Here is a 21,264-nt window from a genome sequence, read left to right as displayed (position 1 = left end):
ACAGTAGCCTGTCCCAATTTAATTTTGGAGAATTATTTTTGTTCTCCCCCCTCCCCCCACGATTACACACTTCATTGTGAAAATCTGTCAACAGTATTCTTATTTTGAGAATAAGATTTTTTTTTTGCATTCGTTGCTCAATTAGAATTCAGTGCATATTGTGCAATCTTTGTTATTGCTTTTATCCCAGTAATGCCTTAGGGTCTAAGGGCTTTAGTCTATAGCCACCAAAAATGGCTGTTACAGAGTTTTCACTTCACTCACCATTCACTTCAACTGTCACTTTAGTGGATATAAAATTACTCCTTTAATATGTTTAGCTTTCCAACATATCTTAAGTATAAAACAAACACTACTACAGTAACGGAGAAGGTGATGAATGCCTCAATGTTTTGAGAGCAAATTAATGAACAGTATTATGACATATTTTCCCAAAAATTTGCAACATCTGGATAATGTATCATCAAGACGTTGTTGTAAAACAGAATTCCATGCGTCGTGGTAAGCAGCCCACCTTTATTTGCATGATCCAACTCTTCTTTGCCAAACATCAGTCCATAGCCATGAACAGACCCTGTATGAAACTGCAGCCGGAAAATAACATCACGGGCGGCCGAGCAAAACTTTTTGTGGTAACATTTAAGCTGTAATCAAATGAGAAAATACAGTTTTACTAAATTCATTAGCTTAATATACATGGTCAAACATATGTTTTAATGCAAATATATATATAAAAATGTGTGTGTGTGTAGAAATGTGTTAATGTGCATATAACTATTAGTGTGCTAGACATTTAAAATAAACAATATGGCTGTTAATGTTCATTGTGAGGTACAATGAGGGTTGAAATATACACTTAAACAATATGTTTAATTATTGTCGTATTCCTGCCACTGAACGTATGGGACCAAAGCAGATTTTTTTTTTTTTTTAAAGAAATTAAAATGATAGAAACGGGGTATTTTTTTTTTCCTTTCACCACAGAGCTCATCTATGGCACAGGAACCTTGCTGGAAGATGGATATATAAATATTATTCAATGTAACATCGCCGAAAGAAGAGATCATACAGTTTTTTTTTTCTGAAGCCACAGAACAGTATTGCTTATTCACTTTGAAATATATATATATATACTGTATATATATATATACACACACACACATATATACTGTATATATATATATATATATATATACACACACACATATATATATATATACACACACACACACACACATATATATATATATACACACACACACACATATATGTGTGTGTGTGTGTGTGTGTGTGTGCGTTTATGTGTGTGTGTGTGTGTGTGTGTGTGTGTGTATATATATATATATATATGTGTGTGTGTATATATATATATATATATATATATATGTATATATGTGTATATATATACAGTATATAAAAATATATATATAAAATCTTCACAATGCCATCTCTACGGACAAATTCTAATTTCCCAGCAACTGATTTTATTTGCATGTTGGAGTGTCTGTCCTCTTTTTTTTTTTTTTTAAGTACTTATACCTACCCTTTGGACGGTATGCCCCAATATAATATATTTTTTCATCCACCAGGGAGTACCCTGTACTGCTTCTATCTATCTCTACAGAAATATAACACTGTGGGCAGCATGGAGTCTAGTCTGTCCTGCTGCATTTTTAAACACATTTTTAAGACCTACATTAAATAAAGGGATCCCTACAGCCAAACTTTGTTACTTCAATCTCCAGGGAACCCCTGGTTTTCATTGAATGTAACTTTATGGTCTTGCTGCAGTGTTAAAACAATCAATATGGAAGTAAAGTTATCCATTAGAAAGCCATTGCATAATTTCCCAAATATTGATTACGTTGTAGCTCATTGTACCCGCAGTCAAACTAAAGTTGAACCTTGCGGACATGTTGTCCTTCTGGTTTGTAAAATAAATTATGTGACAATGAAGGGGTCCCAGAAGCCCTGGGAAGTGCAGTGCAGCCAGATATCTACTTTAAATTTATATATCTCAAAAATATCTGTTGAAAGCAAAAAAAATATATTGTAGGTCACATATTTTGCACTGCAAATAATATTTTTGTATTGTAATTTTTCACATATGGCTGCAATTTATATAAAATGAAACAAAAAAATGCATGTTTTTGGCAATGCTTGACTGCACTGCAAATCCCTTCTGGACCCAAGGTTTAAGTGGCTGAAGGATCTGACTGAGAGATATCAATAAACAGCATCTTGTTTAATGCTCCCGGGCCTTTTGATGATTTTATTTCCCAGGACACTAGACTACATTGTGGTCAGACATCCCCTGCATATTTACATTCCACAAAATCTTCTCATGAACTATGAAACATGCCGACATTTCCGTTTGATCGATTGTAATATGTAAAAGGTAAGTTTTTGTTAGAAATTTGTTTTTGTTTTTTTGCATTGCAAAGCACCCCATACCAGAAATTATAGGTTTAGCTTCAGTTACTCTACTGGTTTTTTGGTATTTACATTTCTTACTCTTATCTAAACAAAAGGAAGGGGTTCTCCATAGCAGATTGTATTGTATAACTGTGCCTGCCCAAGTTCAAGAAAAGGGAAATAAAAATGGCAGCTGGCCACATCACTGCAGTGAGGGGAATGTTTTGATAGCAAAGTATTCCCCTTTCTGATTTTTCTGCCTTGAACATAGCACTTTTTTTTTTTTAACCAGGACTTCCTCTGTGATAAACTCTTAAACCAAATGATAATGGCAAGGAAGCTGTACTTCTGTTGAATTGAACCCAGGCCAACTACCCCAGATAGGAGGAGGAATTATGTAGGGAAGGGTTTCTCCTCCCCTTCAGCCACACAAAGCCAAAATAAACAGAGAGAGAAGCAACACAACCCATCCCTTTAGGTTTTGTATCCGTCTTTGAGCCTATTTTGATTGTGTGCTTGTGTGCATAGATAGATAGATGAGAGAGAAAAATAGACAGAGAAAGAGAAAAATAGACAGAGACAGAGAGAGAAAGAGAGAAAAAAAGATCTATATCTACAGAGAGTGTTTGGGAGAACAAGAAAAGCTCAATTTCAAACAGCTCTCAGCATTGATAAATGTGAATATGATGCAACTCCAATATGATTCTATATGTCCTAGGTCTCACACAGATACCAAAAAACATATAAATAATCAATATGACAAGTGCAGATGGAGGAGCAAGACAGTGAGATGAATGTCTAACTAGAATAACATACTGTAACCACAAACTCCTAGACAAAAATCACATATTTAGGTGAATTGTGAATGAAATATAAGTTCCAATGTAAAGGAATCCTGTAAAAAAGAAAAAAGGGGCAAAATAGTGAAGTACTGTAAAATAGGATTCATGCACGCAAAGGTGAAAAGCTACTCCCATGGTAGCAGTAAAAATCCGCATTGTAAATACAATATCACGGCTGCAGTCATGGTGGATGTCGGTGTCTCTGCCTCCACACTGATGCACAATGGAACAGCTGACTAAGTACAGGAATCAAGTTTGCGGTTGTTTCTCCTTCTCTCGTCACCAGACGATGACGTCGACGGGATCCAACGCGCCCGTGAACCGATGAGAACACACAGCATGCGATATGTAAATGTCGCTAATAGTTCTACAGCAGTGTATATTTTGTCTGTTATGCAGCTCAGCAGGCAACCCAACTTAACCCAGTTGTGTCATATTGTATATTTATATGTGTGTATGTGTGTATGTATATTATGGCAGGATGACTGTGGTTAGTGAGGAGACAACACAATTCTTCCAGTGATTTATTTGTCCAAAAATATAACAAAAACAATGGGTGCTCTGTCCCTTTAAGTAAAATAAAACATAAACAAAAGCCTATTCCGTTAGGGAAGCTAACTAAACTAGGTTAAGCCTATCTACCTGGCTGGTTAGCTAAGATAGACACAATATTTGGTAATTTATTCCATTGGGACAGCATAAGTCTGTGGAGCCTGGGTCTGTCTGTCAGCTCTCCTCTGTCCTCCCTCTGTGTCTGAGAGAGACTGCTGCCCCAGAGGCATTTTCTCTTCCTCATTTTAAAGGCAACCGAGCATAATCAGATGGGTTAACCCCTCGTATACTGGAAAGCAGGCATACTGCAACCTCCTACTAATGTATACAGAGTCTATGACTGTCAATATATATATATATATATATATATATATATATATATATGTATTTATATATATAGGAAAGAATGACCTAGGCGCAAAAAAGCAGGGAAAGAGAAAAAGAGAGGAACATCATAGGGCAGTATATCTAAGCAATTCAGGTGATTAAATGGTAAGATATGCACTTACACTTAGTATAGCAAATAACAGCCTTTAATCCACTCAGGGATTCAGGAATTCTGCTTCCGAAACTTGTCTGTTTCTATCTGTGATCTTGATTTCTTCGTGAGCCTTGTTTATATGGAGTCCCAACAGCAATCGCGGTGTATCTGTTCCACAGACTGTACCTGGCAGATAGATCTCGCAAAAAGGGATAGGTAGGGAATAAAGAAAAACAGGGACAGTGTAAAACCTTTTAATAAAATATAACAAAAAAATAAAAAGTAGGTAATAAACTCACATTGTGTGAGTTGAATACAAGCAGTTGAGAGTAAAAAGCGAGTCTCTCACACTCTATGATCGGAGAACGCCGGTTACCAGCACTGTTCACTCGGGTGGTTACTTCCGCATCACATGGCCCGGCTCTCGCGAGATTTTGTCTCTGATGTTAAAGATACACTGCTTCGGCTCCGTTGTAGGGAATCAATCTCTCAGCGTGTCTCCCACTGCTCCTAACACGCTCCTCAACTGCTTGTATTCAACTCACACAATGTGAGTTTATTACCTACTTTTTATTTTTTTGTTATATTTTATTAAAAGGTTTTACACTATCCCTGTTTTTCCTTTTATTCCCTACCTATCCCTTTTTGCGAGATCTATCTGCCAGGTACAGTCTGTGGAACAGATACACCGCGATTGATGTTGGGACTCCATATAAGCAAGGATCACCAAGAAATCAAGATCACAGATAGAAACAGACAAGTTTCGGAATCTTCACAAGTTCCTGGAGTTTCTGGATGTTCCCCCCCAAAAAAGTAACAGAGACGTAGCCGCGTGCCGACAACCCTATCTTTGTCAGCATTGTGAAAAAAGACTACCCCTATCTGAAAATAAGGTCTACCCTTACCTTAGCCTGAAAGCATGGCCAGGGGAGGAAGATGGCGGCAGCGATGAACTAATCCTGGATCCACGATGACACGCAGAAGCAGGAAGACCCAGAGGCGGGAAACAGGAGCACGAGCGCGGACGTCCATCTCGATGCGAAGTGCGATCCAAAATGGCGGCGGACCGGAAGGACGTCACGGAATGGTGACATTGCAGCGGGCGCCATCTTGGAGGGGGCAAGGCAAGGGAGAAGCGGACCAGAGGCTGACGTCACAAGGCGGCGACGGTGGCCCAATAGCGCCGGAAAATAAGATAGGGTTGGGGGAAGAAGGAAACGAGGGGTGAACGGGGGGGGAGAGGAGAGCTGCAAGGTAGGGGAGAGGAGGTGCAGAACGGGACAAGGGGTTGGGGGGACCCAGAGGGAGGGACGGAGCTGGGGTGGCATGGAACAAGGGGGGAGGTGCAAAAAAGGAGGGGAAGAAGAGGAGAGGAACGGGGAAAGGGGACAAGGCGCAAAACGGGGAGAGGAGGAAACGTAGAACGATGGGGGGGGGGGGGGCGAAGGCGCAAGGGGGGGCATTGGGGGGGGAGATAATAGAAAATTAAGGACAGCATCAGCAGGGGTGCATAGGGGATATAGTAGAGTTAGTTGGGTTAACAGGATAAGTAGGTGAGCGTGGGATAGGGGGATGGAGGTTAGGTCAATCTGCAATAGTCATAAGAGAGGGGGGGGAGAGGGGTACATCGGTAGGACTTTAGCTAGGGACGAGAAGTGCAAGAAGAGAAAGGGAGGTAGATACATAGGAATAGACGAGGGCTGCACAAGAGGCAAATTCAGAGTATCAAAGGTAGGGGAGTCAGAAATAGGGACGAATGGCACAAGCAGCGTACTCAGGGGGAGGAAAAGATTCCAGGTCAACGGAGAAGTTAAAGGGTTTGATAGTTTGGGTTAGCAAGCGAGCGGGGCAGGAGCCTTGGGGAGGGTCATGCCCCAACGTTCGTATGGGCCAGAGGCTGGGGATGGAGAGCAAGGCTCTCCTATTCAAGCACAAAAGTCCTTTGAGAAGAGGAATCCGGACATTACCAACTTGGATGGAGAGAGCCCAAAGGCGAAGCACTCGGCGCCAGCGGTGAAGTGGCAAGGCGCCGAGTGCGGTTAATTCTTGTTTTGCAGTATGTTTTGTTTCAGTGTTTTGTGTTGGTGTACATGTGCCCCCAGGTTTTCCTCGTGTGTGTTACCGCCCCCCCCCCCCCCCCCCATGTACCCACAGGTGGCCAAGGAAGAAAGCCGGAAAAGAAGAGGGAGGTCGGTGCCGGGTCCAGTGAACCCTGCAAGACACTCAAATGAGTAAGGATATTGTGCTAATTTCACATAATGTTAATGGGTTCAACAGTCCAGGGAAAAGACGGTTAGCCTTCAAGGATTACAAACGTAAGGGTGCAGAAATACTGTTTCTGCAGGAAACACACTTTTCACGAAACAACACCCCGAAATTCCTAGACAAAGATTTCCGACTGAGTTTCTTAGCATCGGCACAGGTGAAAAAAAGGGGTGTGGCCATATTAATACACAATAGATTACCGTTCATAGCAGACAGCACTTCCTCTGATAAAGAGGGTAGGTACATTATAGTAACGGGATTCATCCGTGACCATCCTATCATGATGGCAGCTATATACTCCCCGATTGAACACGCCACGGATTTCTTGAACAAATTTTTCACGAAATTACATAAGGTAGCCAAAGGGCATGTAATATTGGCTGGAGACCTGAATAGGACACTCAACCCAGACTTGGACAGATGCACTAAGACTAAATCGGCCCACGGACAGGACTCACTAACAATAACTAAGGGAATGCAGGAATGTCAACTGCTAGATATTTGGAGGGAACAACATCAGGGTGTGAGGGAATACACGTTCTACTCGCATCCTCATGATAGATACAGCAGGCTAGATTACTTCCTGGTCTCAAAGAGAATGGTCCCGGGGGTCTCTCGTACAGAGATGCATGACATTTCATGGTCTGATCACGCATCTATAGAGCTGCGATGCACATTAATCCCTCTAGACAGACCTAGAGCGAATTGGAAACTAAATGAGATCTTATTGAAAATAACAGATTTGGAACGGGAGGTGGGAGAAAAAATTAAGTTGTATTTTGAAGAGAATAAAGGTAGTGCGACGACAACCTCCACACTGTGGGAAGCTCATAAAGCCACCCTTAGGGCTTAAGAAAAGGGAAAAGAAAATTAGAGAGTTGGAAAAGCAACTAGCGGAGCTTTCCACCAAACACAAAGAGCGGAAACAAAACCAAACGTTAAAACAATTATTAGACACTAAAACGAAGTTAAATCTCCTTCTATCCTCCCAAGCGGAGAAGGAAATGGCGTGGTCTGGCCGAAGTATTATGAAAAGGCTAACAAGCCAGGTACGTTACTTGCCAATAAGCTCAAAAATAAGCTTCCAAATTATCATATTCAAGCTATACGTACGCAGGGGGGTGACTTTACGTCTAATCCGGGGCAGATTGTGGAGGACAGAGCGTACTATGAAAAACTCTACAATGGCGATAAAGTCACTCACAACCTTAAAACAAAAGAGGCATTAAAAACATTCCTAAAAGAGGCAAATTTGCCCACATTGAGCAGAGGAGAGAGGGAAGCACTACAGGCAAACTTTACATATGACGAACTCCCTGAGGTAATTAAGTCACTGAAGTCAGCTAAAGCGCCAGGACCAGATGGTTTTTCTAATTTATATTACAAAAAATATCTCAAATTCCTGGCACCCCATATGTTAAACTTGTTTAATGAAACATTAGCGGGGGCCTCCTTTCCAACGCAAATGCTACAGGCCTCTATATCATTGATCCATAAGCCTGGAAAGGACCCAGCAGACTGCAAGAGCTACCGGCCCATATCCCTGATCAATTCAGATATCAAAATGTATTCCAAACTTATAGCAAACAGGGTGGGTAGTGTTCTTCCCAGGCTAATCCACGCGGATCAGGTAGGGTTTATCGGAGGCAGACGGGCGGCAGACAATACCAGGAGGATAATTGATTTGATTGATGTGGCTCAAAAGAAAAATACACCCTCCATGGCATTAAGTTTGGATGCCGAGAAAGCCTTCGATAGGATAGATTGGCCCTACCTAAAAGAAGCGCTCGGGGCATTTGGTTTTGAAGGACGCCTTTTAGGAGCCATCTTAGCGCTATACGAGGGCCCAACGGCAAGGGTGAGACATCAGGGCTTCCCCTCAGAACAATTTAAAATTTGCAGCGGAACAAGGCAGGGTTGCCCTTTGTCCCCACTGCTGTTCGCCCTCTGCATAGAACCCCTGGCGGCGCACATTCGGCACAGTCCAGACATAGCAGGAATCTCAGTGGAAGACTAGGTACATAAGGTTGCTTTATATGCGGATGATGTGATTTTAACATTATAGAAACCCCTCACCTCTCTGCCTAATGTTTTTAGGATTTTGGGTAAATTCAACCAAATCTCGGGATTCAAAATCAATCAGACCAAATCTGAAGCCCTCAACATAAGTCTACCCAAAGAGGTGGAAAAATTAATAGAGATAAACTTTAATTTTAAGTGGCAAGCCTCCGCTATCAAATATTTAGGGGTTTACATCACAAGGGATTATAAAACACTTTACAAAGCTAATTACCCCAGATTGATTAAGACTTTGGGGGAGGATCTCAGGACATGGATGAAGGGGGGCATCTCCTGGATTGGGAGGATCCACAGCGTGAAGATGAATCTCCACCCAAGGATGTTATATCTATTCCAGAGTTTGCCCATACCTATAGTACATGCGGACATCCTCTCCCTACAGTCACAAATTCTGAAATTTATTTGGAATAAGAAAAGCCCAAGGATTGCAAAGAGTCTCCTGATGAGACCTACTACGAAAGGGGGACTACCAGTACCTTGTTTGTTAGCTTATTACAAAGCGGCCCAATTGTGCCAAATCGTTCAATGGCACACAGATCCGAAATTAAGGAGGTGGGTGGAATTAGAGAAAAGTTGTTGTGCACCAACAGAGCTACAGAACTTAATCTGGCTCCCCAATAGGGGACGAAGGAACATGAGGGTTTCGCTGCAGACCACAGTCAATTCCTTACGGATTTGGAAGGCCACTAAATTTAGTTGCAATCTCACCTCCAGGGAATCATTAATGACGCCGATAATAGGCAATCCGGACTTCGCTCCAGGGATGAATAAAAAGAATTTATTAATCTGGATACAGTTGGGTATTACACGACTGCTAGATCTGGAGGGAAGTAAATTTATTAAAACATTTGAACAAATTAAATCCACAAAGGATATACCTAACAAGGAATTCTTCAGATACCTCCAGATCTGTGATTTCTATAACAAATTCCCAATTAGGCCAGCAAGAACAAATTTTGAGCAGCTGTGTTCCAGAGGAACGGAAACAAGGGGACTGACTTCTCAAATGTACAGGGAAGTGAGATGTCCTGAGACCAAGGAGCAAATAAAACTCAGTTACATCAGACAGTGGGAAACAGACTTAGGGGAGACATTAGAGGACGAGGATTGGGACAGGATCCTGCAGGCTGCAGCCCGGAGCTCAGTCTGTACCACGTTAAAGGAGAACGCATATAAGGTCCTTATGCGGTGGTATTACACCCCAGCTAGATTAGCTAAATTTGTTAAGGGATACTCCCCGCTTTGCCCAAAGCAGTGCGGGGAAGTAGCAGATCTGAAACATATGCTGTGGTCTTGCCCAAAAGTGGTCCCGATTTGGGAACAAATTAGAGAATGGTTACAGAGGATGCTTGGTTTAGAGATCCCCCTGGACCCGTGGGTGTTTCTGCTGGGCAGAAGGGTCCAGGGTTTGTCAAATGCGACGCAAAAAATAATCGCGCATCTGACGACTGCCACAAGATGCGAGATCGCAGCATTGTGGAAGCAAAATGAATTACCAGTTATCCCCAAAGTTAGGAACAGAATTTGGCACATATGCCGGATGGAGCAATTGACGAGTTTAGTCAATGACACCGGCTCAAACTTTCTAAATGTCTGGATGCCTTGGTTGGCGCAAACAGATATCCCAGGGGTAGATAGCGCCGCAATATTACATTGATAGTAATGATTGCGTTCTCCTTTGATAACACAGGATTGGACACCATATAGTAACGGAAAGGTAGGTTCACCGACGACGATGATAGCTAGGACAGAGTAATAATGAGAAATAGGGGTGGAGTTGAAAGAAAGCCCTCGAGGGCCCCTGGCAGTGACCCAAGATCGGCAGACCGGAACCGAGAACCCGCACAGAACGCACAGATCCACCTAAGCCACCCTCCCCCACCTCCCTTATTGTGCCCCCCCCATTGGGTCCTTTGTTTGGTATGTCTATACGTCTTGTCCAGTGTTGTCTGTTGTATACAGTATTGGTCTTCGGTAGGAATGATGTTTGAGATAAATTGTTGGTATGCAATATAATGGTTGGTGGCACAATGTATGCTTGTTAAAAACCAATAAAAAATTTAAGTTGAAAAAAAAAAAAAAACATAAATGTGAGCAGAGAGCTCATTATCTCACATGCTCCCACAAGAACACAAGCAATTTGACCACTCTGGGTCCAGCAGAGATCTCAGCCGTGCCTCTCTGTAGTAGCTGTGGCTTGAAGCTGGAAAGTATGTATGCTCCTTCTCTAAGGCGAACAGCGGATGACAGCGGATGACGTCACAGCCAAAGGGGAACCTCCGTTCTTTACTCCTTCGGTCTAACAGTGGCGGCGTCTTGTAACAAGGAGGACAGGCAGCTGAGTGTTCTCAAACATCTAAGTGACCACCCCACGCGTTTCAATCGTGGCTACGATCTTCCTCAGGGGTGTAGTGATCTAACTATGTACATAGTCCAATATAAATAGTTCCAAATGATGACGTATGAGCGGGGATTGATTGGTCAAACAGGGGAAGGGGCGGGGGAAATGACGCAAAGCATATGACGCGAGAATGTAAACAGCAGCATATTAAACACATGTAGCAATATATGGTATACAAAATATCAGTGTGTAACAAACTTGCGATGTTGTGCATTTAGATACACATAATCTACGGAGAGAACACAAAGACAGAGAAGAGCCAGTGTGGGTTAGACTTGTGCGTGTTGATTAGTGAAGAAAAGTAGGTTTGTTTACCCTGAGAGAAGGCAGGGTTGAAACAGGACAGCATAAATTTGTAGTGAAAGAAGTCTGTGAGAATGAGATTTCCGCCAGAGGCGTTCAGAGGAACAAGTGGAGCGATCATCAGGGTGATGAACACGTGAGTGCAAAATGCTTAGATATTGTCACTATCACCTAATACGTCATCACACAAGGTCCTCTCAGCTGCAGTGCTGGTCAGCTGTTTCTTCTCCTGCTCCGAGCAGCAGAGCGCTTGCGCATGCGTAGCTCCGAGTGCTTCTATCCACATGCGGTAGTAGTAAGTGAAACAGCGAGGCAGCTACGTTTTATTTTTGCACGCCAGGCAGCCAGTCAGGCAGCCAGTCAGGCAGCCAGTCAGGCAGCCAGTCAGGCAGCCAGTCAGGCAGCCAGTCAGGCAGCAAGTCAGGCAGCCAGCAAAGCTGAGGTGGTGCCTTAAAGGTTAAGCTAAAGCAGTTGTGCCTTTGAGGGTTCCTTAAGGTCTGCGGGTGCTGCGAGCAGACAGTTGTGGATTTGGTGCACCAAGTTCTTGCTGCACAATATCTTTCTGTCAGTTCTCATCCGGACCAGCGGAGCTCTTTTACTTTTTTAAATGTAAGTTTCTATATCTGTGTTTACCAATACATATATTTACATTCAACTTTGGTGCGCTGTGTCTCTGCTATTATCGTTTTTGAAGATTCCTTTGGGATTTGGTGGGTGAACGGAGCACCCACCTGAGACACCAGCTGCAAGGAAGTGGTCGTGACTGCTTTAAATATGTATATTAACAATTATTCAACAACTGGTGTACCAGTCAGCGGGATCGGAACACAAAGACTCGCGCGCATACGCGCAGTCGCCATTCTCTCCTGCAAATTTCAGTGTTTCCCCTGCAGCTCCTTTCAAAATGGCCACGCGGCGTCATTTATATATTATTATACCACACTTTGCAGGAATTGAACCCTTGTCCACTGCTCTAAGCACAACACCACGGTGTGGATGGACGGTTAACCCTATGGTTGTTTGGATGGTATATTCCACTTGGGTAATTGACTGCACTGTGCAGTATATGTTAAGGTTGTTTAAAGAGTTACAATTATCACACACACTGTGTTGTAGCAGTTGGTAGCATCAGGGGTTCAATTCCTGCATGATCTATTATATAAAGTATATGAAAAAGGCCATGTAATGGCGAGAAGCAGGAGCTGCTGCGGAGCGGCACTGTGTGTGGTCTGGTTGCTGCCACTCAGGAAGGGAGATGGACGTCTGTTGGCTGAGACACATGAATTTTCTGTATCAGATGTTGTAGGCTATATTACACGTCTCGCTAGTACGGAGGTTTACTTAGGAACAAGTCCTAATTGCAAAGTGTATAACCTGCAGGCTGCAGGTCCTTTGACATAACGATTTTGGGCTTGGGAGTAATGTAATCTGTGCAGCAATGTCATAGCTATGTGAAGGTGCGGTAATGATACAGTGATACAGAAGTGCTGTGTGTTTTCAGGGATCAATACCAAGAAAGCAGAGACGCTGTATGTTAGGATTGTGGTGCAGTTTTATTCAGCATAATTGTTGATTTCCTTTTTGTTTCTGTGGGCAAAAAATAAAACGGAGGGGGCAGGGTTGTGGGCTAGGTGGCGAGTAGCTTTTTGGGTAATTTGTCAGGATATATATTTCCCCTGATGAAATCAGCAAGTCTGAGGAAACGCGTAGGGTTAATGTGCTGTGGATGATCTAGCGTTTGTTGAGCAAGTTGCTGCCACCTCACTCAAAGACTGCTACCATCTGCGGTCCTGCCACTTCCGCCTCCTTCCTTTCCCCTTGCGTAGAACCAGGGATATCTGGTTTGTGTTCCCCGGGGGAGGAATTTGAGAAACCACTGGTGCCGAGGGTTCCTGCTGAACGGAGACTCACGAGGACCACACTGGTCTGCGGAGCAGCTGAGCAGAGGAGAAGCTTCTTGCTGACAAATCAGAGCATGGGTATTGATCTCATACATGCATTTTTATCTTCATTGTTTGTGAGTTTAACCATTGAATTTTTTGGAACATTAAATCCATTTTTTTATACAGTAATTCACTAGGATTGGGCGCTTTTTTTCTTTTCTTTTTCTATACAGGTTGAGTGGGGAGGTCGTTGGGCCCTATCAGAAGGCTCGTACAGTCAATTAGTGATATGCGCTCCAACATAAAAGTCCAATCCTGGTGTAAATCCTTTAGGTAATAATGTAGAAAAATAGGTACTGGGGCTAGTGAGGTATGTATTCATAATGTAGCATATACCATTAACAAGAACTCTAGCCCTGAAGGCTGAAGGCTGAAATATGAAGAAAATCAGACCTACAGCCTCATTGGGGGAATCCAGAGGTAGGTAGAAAGAGGAATATCTACTCACAATTTGTGTTGCCCCAGTCCTGTAGTTCTTGGTGAGCGTGCAGCCAGGAGAATGCAGAGAGATCCAAGGGAAAAAAAGTAGGTCCCACAAAACTAATAAAAATATATCAAATTCTTTATTCTTCCATAGTTTAAAAAAACGGAGGTAGGTACCCTCCTACGCGTTTCGGGCAATCCACCCTTTATCAGGTTGAGTGGGGAGGTCGTTGGGCCCTATCAGAAGGCTGCCTGTTTCCAATTTTAGTGTTTTTGATTTGCTGTATTGGACTTCATTTTTTGGACTCACAAGGATATTATGTTTTAAGTATTGTCATTTTTTTGTTTATATATATTTTTTATTAGTATTTAATACATTTGTTGGGTTAAATAGGCATACACAGCACTATTTTTAATTGGTTTATATTATTTAATTTGGCTACTCATGCTGGGACATACATGTGTGATATTTAGTGGAATATATATGGCACATTAACACATTGGAGTAGATCAACTTAGATTTTATTGTTCATTACTGACTGGGCGTTGCCAGCAGCAGTCACCCAAGCGCAGTCTTTTTTGTATATATATCTATCTATCTCTCTCTATATATATATATTTAATATAGCACCCCCAATGAAATTACTGGGTCTCAGGTTCTTACCCGGTGTCTCCGGAATGCCTGGTGTGGAGCCGTCATTCTCACTATAGAGATCACCGTTTCTCCTTAAGCTAATTAGATCCGGCACTTGTGGATGATTCCTTTACTCCCATGTGCATCACTCCCATCATGGTAAGGCAAATGAAAAAAAATTGAGATTGGTAGGACTGTTACCCCTTCAAAAATCAGAACTCACCAGAATAGAAAAAGTAAGAGTACTCCTTGAGAAAGCGCAAGACCTAGTTTGGAAACGCGTGGGAGGAGAATTTTGTCCTGTTTGTGTATTTTTTGTTTTATATTTTAGCCTGTAATCAATAAACCTCTTAATTTTTCTATTCTGGTGAGTTCCGATTTTTGAAGAGGTACAGTAGCAGTGTTACTGATCTCAACATTTTTTCGTCTGTAACAGAACAGCTTTCCAGGAAGCTACTCCCTGAACTCTAGCACCCTGCCTGCACCCTCTTGATGACAGCTTTGTACTGCTAACTACCTCTGCCTTAATTGTCTACTCTTTCCAACAGCTATATTTGCATTCAGTTCTCAACAATGTGTCTGCCCCATCAGCTTCAGGGGACCAGTAATATGAGCAGCCGCAGCTGGAAGCTCAGGCAGCTAAGACCAAGAAAGCAGCTGCAAAATTCAAATATTGTACTACTTGCGATGTCAAGTTATCATCCTACTAGTTAGAGGTTCAAAGTAGTAGTAGATGTAGGTAGAGTACAACCAGCGAAATCCTGCTTCAGGGTATCCAGAGGAAGAAAAAATGGCCAGGCAACTCCAAACTAAGAATAATGATCAAATTTATTGCATGCTAGAAAAACAATAAAAAACGGACTACATGAACGCACCTACGCGTTTCATGCAACAGCACTTTATCAACCTTGATAAAGTGCTGTTGCATGAAACGCGTAGGTGCGTTCATGTAGTCCGTTTTTTATTGTTTTTCTAACATGCAATAAATTTGATCATTATTCTTAGTTTGGAGTTGCCTGGCCATTTTTTCTTCCTCTGGATACCAGAAGCAGGATTTCGCTGGTTGTGCTCTATCTACATCTACTGCTACTTGGAATCTACACCTGGATAGATTGCACGTCACAGACGACTGGAGTGTCCCTCGGAGTGTACAGGTAAACAGCCGCAGTGCCTTAAGTTATATCCTGTATACAATGGACATTATTGTGCATATACTCATAGACTTGTTGGGTGTTTATTGAAGTGTCAATTGATGTGGGTGTCACGTGGACTCCACTAGACACTTATCTCTTCCAGTCCAACTATATTATCACTTTGTGGACACTCCATTTTCATCTGGACATTTATGTCATATATTTTCTACAAACGGAACCGTGTCTGATTGCTGAGCACTACACTCACTCTTCTACTAGTTAGAGGTTCAAAAGCTTGTAACATAGCAACTACTTGCTGGTCCAATAAAAGGTATACCACCGGCGCGCGTGACGTTGGCTCCGATGAACGTGTGCTAGGGGAGCTCCCTGCACTCCACCTCCAGAAAAATATATAAACCCCTGATCTGCGTTTTTTTGCGGGGCACGACAATAGCATCATCCATGGAAGCCCTTGGGGATGCCCCCTGAGAAGGATCAGACACCGGGGAGCCCAAATCTGACCCAATAAAGACGCGACCAGCCAGCGTCAGCAGACCAAAAGGTAAACAAAGATGGCGTTCAGGTGAATGCACGGGAGCACACGGTATCAAGCTCCGACAAAGGAGCAGAGAGGCAAGCTGCAGGGACAGAGGGGGACACCTAAAAAGTAGGGCAACACAGAGACTCATCAGAAAGAGTGATCACAAAAGAGGAGCCAGAGGTGAGAGCTGTGACAGAGGGAGAATAGCAAGGCACGAGTGTGACATGACTGCGGTGGAGTTCCTTGCACTCCACCGATATAATTAATTATTAAACTCGACCAAAGTTTCTGGACCAGACTTCAAAGAAGATGTCAAAGCCGGGGACGCCCAATCTCTTCCGCTATAGCAATGGACAGTCGGCGGCAGTGGAGAGAAGATGGATCAAAGATGGCACCGCCGAGCTGAGAGCACGGGAGCGCGCGGCCATATCAACATCCAGGGAAGGTGAGAGGCGGGCTGCAAGAGCTGAAGGGGACTTTTCTGACAGAAAAGCCACCCTGAGAAACTCAGCGGAGACGGCTGCAGCGGGAGAAGAGGCAACCCAGTCTAGATAGTGAGCTTAGTACGGCAGAGGGAGACAAAGTAATTACCAAGCAAGACCTCCAGGCCATGCTAAAAGAAATGCAAGCAAGCAGTAAAAGAATTTAAACCAGAAGTTTCCTCACTGGCTAATATAACTACAGAGCTTGAAGATAAAATGGACACTTAGTTACACAACCAGGTAAATACTGACAACGAGGTCCTGCATTTCAATGAAGAGAACAGAGCCATGAGGGATGGTATCGACGATCTAAAGAACAAGGAGCGAAGGCTGAATTTACTAATCCGCCATGTCCCCGAGTCGTTCCCCGCAGAAGCCTTCCAGCCATATCTTAAGAGACTGTTTACGTCAATTGACCCTCAGTTGCAAGATGGTTATCTTCTGATGGACAGAGCTCACAGAGACCTAGGACCGAGATTCGAATACCCTAAAAGAAGTAGAGATGTAGTCATAAGACTCCACCAATATGCAAGGAAAGGATAATAAAAGGCTGCAGAAACAGTGGATCTGTCCAGGATGACAATCGAGAGGAGGAAATTACTGCGTCCAGTGACGGCAGTGCTCCAGGAAAAGGGTATCCGATACCGGCAGGGCTTCCCATTCTGTTTGGTGGTAAACCACAGAGGCAGACAGGTCTCCCTCCGCTATCCTGAGGAATCAGCGTCTTTCCTAGCGGCATTGGATCTGACTCCCAGCGAAGGTTCGAATCGTACCGGAAACACAGAGAAATAACACGGAGGCTGATCATTTAAAGATAAACGTTAACCCTGGGCACGTGTGTGTGTGTGTGTGTGTGTGTGTGTGTGTGTGTGTGTGTGTGTGTGTGTGTGTGTGTGTATATATATATATATATATATATAGAGAGAGAGAGAGAGAAGAGAGAGAGAGAGAGAGAGAGAGAGAGAGAGAGAGAGGATAATGGCTCGTGGCCAGTTACATTTCCCGTGCTCTGTAAAAAAAAAATCCCCTGCTCGGGAGGTGGTAGTGGGGGGTGTTCCTTTCCCCCCGGTCCCCGGCGCTCCCTTGGCTGCCCGCGCGGGGCGGGAGATTGGCGCGGTGTGGGGGGACAGTGGTGGTGCGGGGTTGTTCCTTCCCCCCGGCACTCCCTTGTCTGCCCGCGCGGGGCGGGAGATTGGCGCGGGGGGGGGGCGGTGGTGGTGGTGGTGGTGGTGGTGAGGGGGTTTTTCTTCCCCCTCGGTCCCCGGCGCTTCACACGCGGGGCGGGAGGGGGTGTTCCTTCCCCCCGGTCCCCGGCGCTCCCTTGGTTGCCCGTGCGGGGCGGGAGGTGGTAGCGGGGGGAGCATGGTCGCGGCTGGCTCCTGGTGTGGAGCTGCCTGCTTAGTCGCCAGCCTTTTCTCTCTTCCTCCTCCCTCCGACTCCCCCCCCCCATCCCGTGTGTGAGTATGGGAGAGAGAGAGATTGTGTGTGTGTGTGTGTATAGGACACCAGAAGTACCCCCCCAATCAGTCACCCACCACCCATTCACCCAGTCACCCCACCCCCCACCCAATCACCCCACCCCCTCCACCCAGTCACTCACCCTCTCTGTCACTCGCCTGCTCTCGCCCCCTCTGTCACTCGCCCGCTCTCGCCCCCTCTGTCACTCGCCCGCTCTCGCCCCCTCTGTCACTCGCCCGCTCTCGCCCCCTCTGTCACTCGCCCGCTCTCGCCCCCTCTGTCACTTGCCCGCTCCCTGTCTCTATCGCCCCCCCTCTCTCTCTATCGCCCCCCCTCTCTCTCTGTCGCCCCCTCTCTCTCTCTGTCGCCCCCTCTCTCTCTCTCTGTCGCCCCCCTCTCTCTCTCTGTCGCCCCCTCTCTCGCTCTCTGTCGCCCCCTCTCTCTCTCTCTGTCGCCCCCTCTCTCTCTCTCTGTCGCCCCCTCTCTCTCTCTCTGTCGCCCCCTCTCTCTCTCTCTGTCGCCCCCTCTCTCTCTCTCTGTCGCCTCCTCTCTCTCTCTCTGTCGCCTCCTCTCTCTCTCTCTGTCGTCCCCTCTCTCTCTCTCTGTCGTCCCCTCTCTCTCTCTCTGTCGTCCCCTCTCTCTCTCTCTCTCTCTGTCGTCCCCTCCCTCTCTGTCGTCCCCTCTCTCTCTCTCTGTTGTCCCCTCTCTCTCTCTGTTGTCCCCTCTCTCTCTCTCTCTGTCGTCCCCTCTCTCTCTCTCTCTGTCGTCCCCTCTCTCTCTCTCTCTGTCGTCCCTCTCTCTCTCTCTCTGTCGTCCCCCCCTCTCTCTCTGTCGTCCCCCCCTCTCTCTCTGTCGCCCCCCCTCTCTCTCACTGTGTCTGTCTCTCACCCACACTGTGTCTGTCTCTCACCCACACTGTGTCTGTCTCTCACCCACACTGTGTCTGTCTCTCACCCACACTGTGTCTGTCTCTCACCCACACTGTGTCTGTCTCTCACCCACACTGTGTCTGTCTCTCACCCACACTGTGTCTGTCTCTCACCCACACTGTGTCTGTCTCTCACCCACACTGTGTCTGTCTCTCACCCACACTGTGTCTGTCTCTCACCCACACTGTGTCTGTCTCTCACCCACACTGTGTCTGTCTCTCACCCACACTGTGTCTGTCTCTCACCCACACTGTGTCTGTCTCTCACCCCACTGTGTCTGTCTCTCACCCCACTGTGTCTGTCTCTCTCTCTCACTGTGTCTGTCTCTCTCACACACTCTCTCTGTCTCACTCTCTGGATCTGGATATCTTATTTACCCTATATATATCTCTTAACTGCCCAATACCTACACCGAAATAACCTATACTGCTTTCTTCCAGATCTGACTCAAGCTTCACACGGGAGACATCAGAATCCCCCCTAACCCAAAAGACAGGTAGGGAACACCTCCCCTCCAACATATAACATTGCGGGAATGAGGGTACCTGGACATTGAGGGACTGCGGATCAGGTAAGATCCCAGACGGGATTGCTGCTTTAGATATTGTGAAGCGGGGACGTCCAGACACTGGTTAGGGGGTTCAGGAAACTAGTCATTCATATCTGGCTTTTTTTTTTCTTTCTAGATCCGACATTTATATATATGTATATACACACACACACACACACACACACAGACACACACAGACACACACACACGTAATTATGTAATTATGTAACAAGGACTAATTGTAGTATAATTTAATACAATAAATAAACTTATGTCAAAAACGAATGTTGTTCTTACTAGGAATTTATTCAATTTATTTATTTTTTGGGGCTGGGGTGGGACTAGGGGTGGGGCTATGGGTGGGACTAGGGGTGGGGCTATGGGTGGGGCTAGGGGTGGGCCTAGGTTGGGACATGGGGCGGGGCTAGGTGGCGAGTAGATTTTTTGGTTCGGTGAGTAGATTTTTTGGTTCGGCGAGTAGATATTTGGGTGATTTGTCAAGCACTGTATATATATATATATAATATATATAATAAGATATATTACTACTATAACATATGCTTGATTTTCCTTTTGGATTAAGGCTATCATCACTCATTGGCAGTGATGGTGTTAATTTTTACTATGGAAATCCGTAGCCTGAATGGTCCCAATATGTGGGATTTGAGGCTTGCTGAAGAATCTGCAACAATGAATCTTGATATATGCTGTGATTGGGACTCTAACAGAATTCTGTGGAAGGGCTGATGCAGCTTTAATGTTGATTTTATCTCCGTGAGCAGCGCACTGATCGCATAGCTGTTTATAATCTAAGTGGCTACCCTGAGTGAGACTGCGCATGCGCGAGGATTGGATCTTTTCAATCGCGCGCTAGAGATGTCAGCTCTAGTGAAGGCTAAGTGGATATGCCACTGAAGACGGCTGCTACACCAGGCGATCTGTGGTGCGCATGCGCGTGACTTGGATCGCTGATATCGCGGGATAATGTGATGTGTACAGTATGAGCGAGCCTTGGATCACTGATATCGCGGGATAACATGACGTCATCAGGCTGTTCACTACCCGTATTGTGGAAAGAACATATACATAAAGCGAATAGCGCCATCTATTTGGAACCCAGCATATCTTACATGAGATGCGGACAGCATAATCAATATGGACTTAATTTGCACCTTTATGAGATGAATTTTGGCGCGAAAACGTCATCAACAATAGCCCTATTTAAACGGACTTGCTCCAAGCACTCAGTACCACCCTAGAAGAAGCCTTAGCGGGCGAAACACATTGGTGGGACTTTTACACTGCTGGCCCTGCCTGCTAGCACTTCATTTGGACATTATATTTTTGTTATTTACCCTTGGAAGCCATCCTTGGACTGTGGCAATGCTTACCAGAGATTGCAGTGTCATACTACTAAGGAGCCGAGTATCTTCCTATTTACCCATCTTGTTGACATCTGTGTTTGGGTCACTGAAGTACCCCTCTAGGAATGTTTCCTTTATTTCATGTACTATATGTATAGTTTCATGTCTATGGGTCTTCCCCATCAAGTGCTTTGCACACTGGTATAGCATGCCTGTTAATTATTTTTACCATATTCTGTGTATTTTCTTTAAGGTTAATTTTTTATGTACCTTGGGGGGGGTTTTCTGCCCAGTATCTGCATTCATAGCCGGCCGGCTTTAGATCTCTATGGGAACTCTGTTCCCATTGTGGTCAATCATTTTGGGTACTGGTCAAATTATGTTTGGGTTTTTTATGGTAATTTAGTTTTCCTTGGGTTTATTTATATTTTTTTGTTTAGTCAGGCAGGTTTCAAGTTAGCTGTTTTTG

General features: G+C 44.6%; 1 protein-coding gene across 1 annotated transcript in view; it reads right to left on the bottom strand.

Annotated features, from left to right (window-relative positions):
• TNS3 (tensin 3) overlaps positions 1 to 21,264 on the bottom strand; it is a 458,389-nt gene that overhangs the window by 211,531 nt on the left and 225,594 nt on the right. The window contains exon 21 of the mRNA XM_075588602.1: positions 515 to 644. Coding sequence (XP_075444717.1) covers positions 515 to 644 — 130 coding nt within the window. The remainder of the gene's footprint in view (positions 1 to 514; positions 645 to 21,264) is intronic.

This window comes from Ascaphus truei, chromosome 2, assembly GCF_040206685.1.
Source record: "Ascaphus truei isolate aAscTru1 chromosome 2, aAscTru1.hap1, whole genome shotgun sequence".
NCBI lineage: Eukaryota > Metazoa > Chordata > Amphibia > Anura > Ascaphidae > Ascaphus > Ascaphus truei.
The sequence above is the reverse complement of the archived record's forward strand: the minus strand, read 5'-3'. Positions and strand labels throughout refer to the sequence as shown.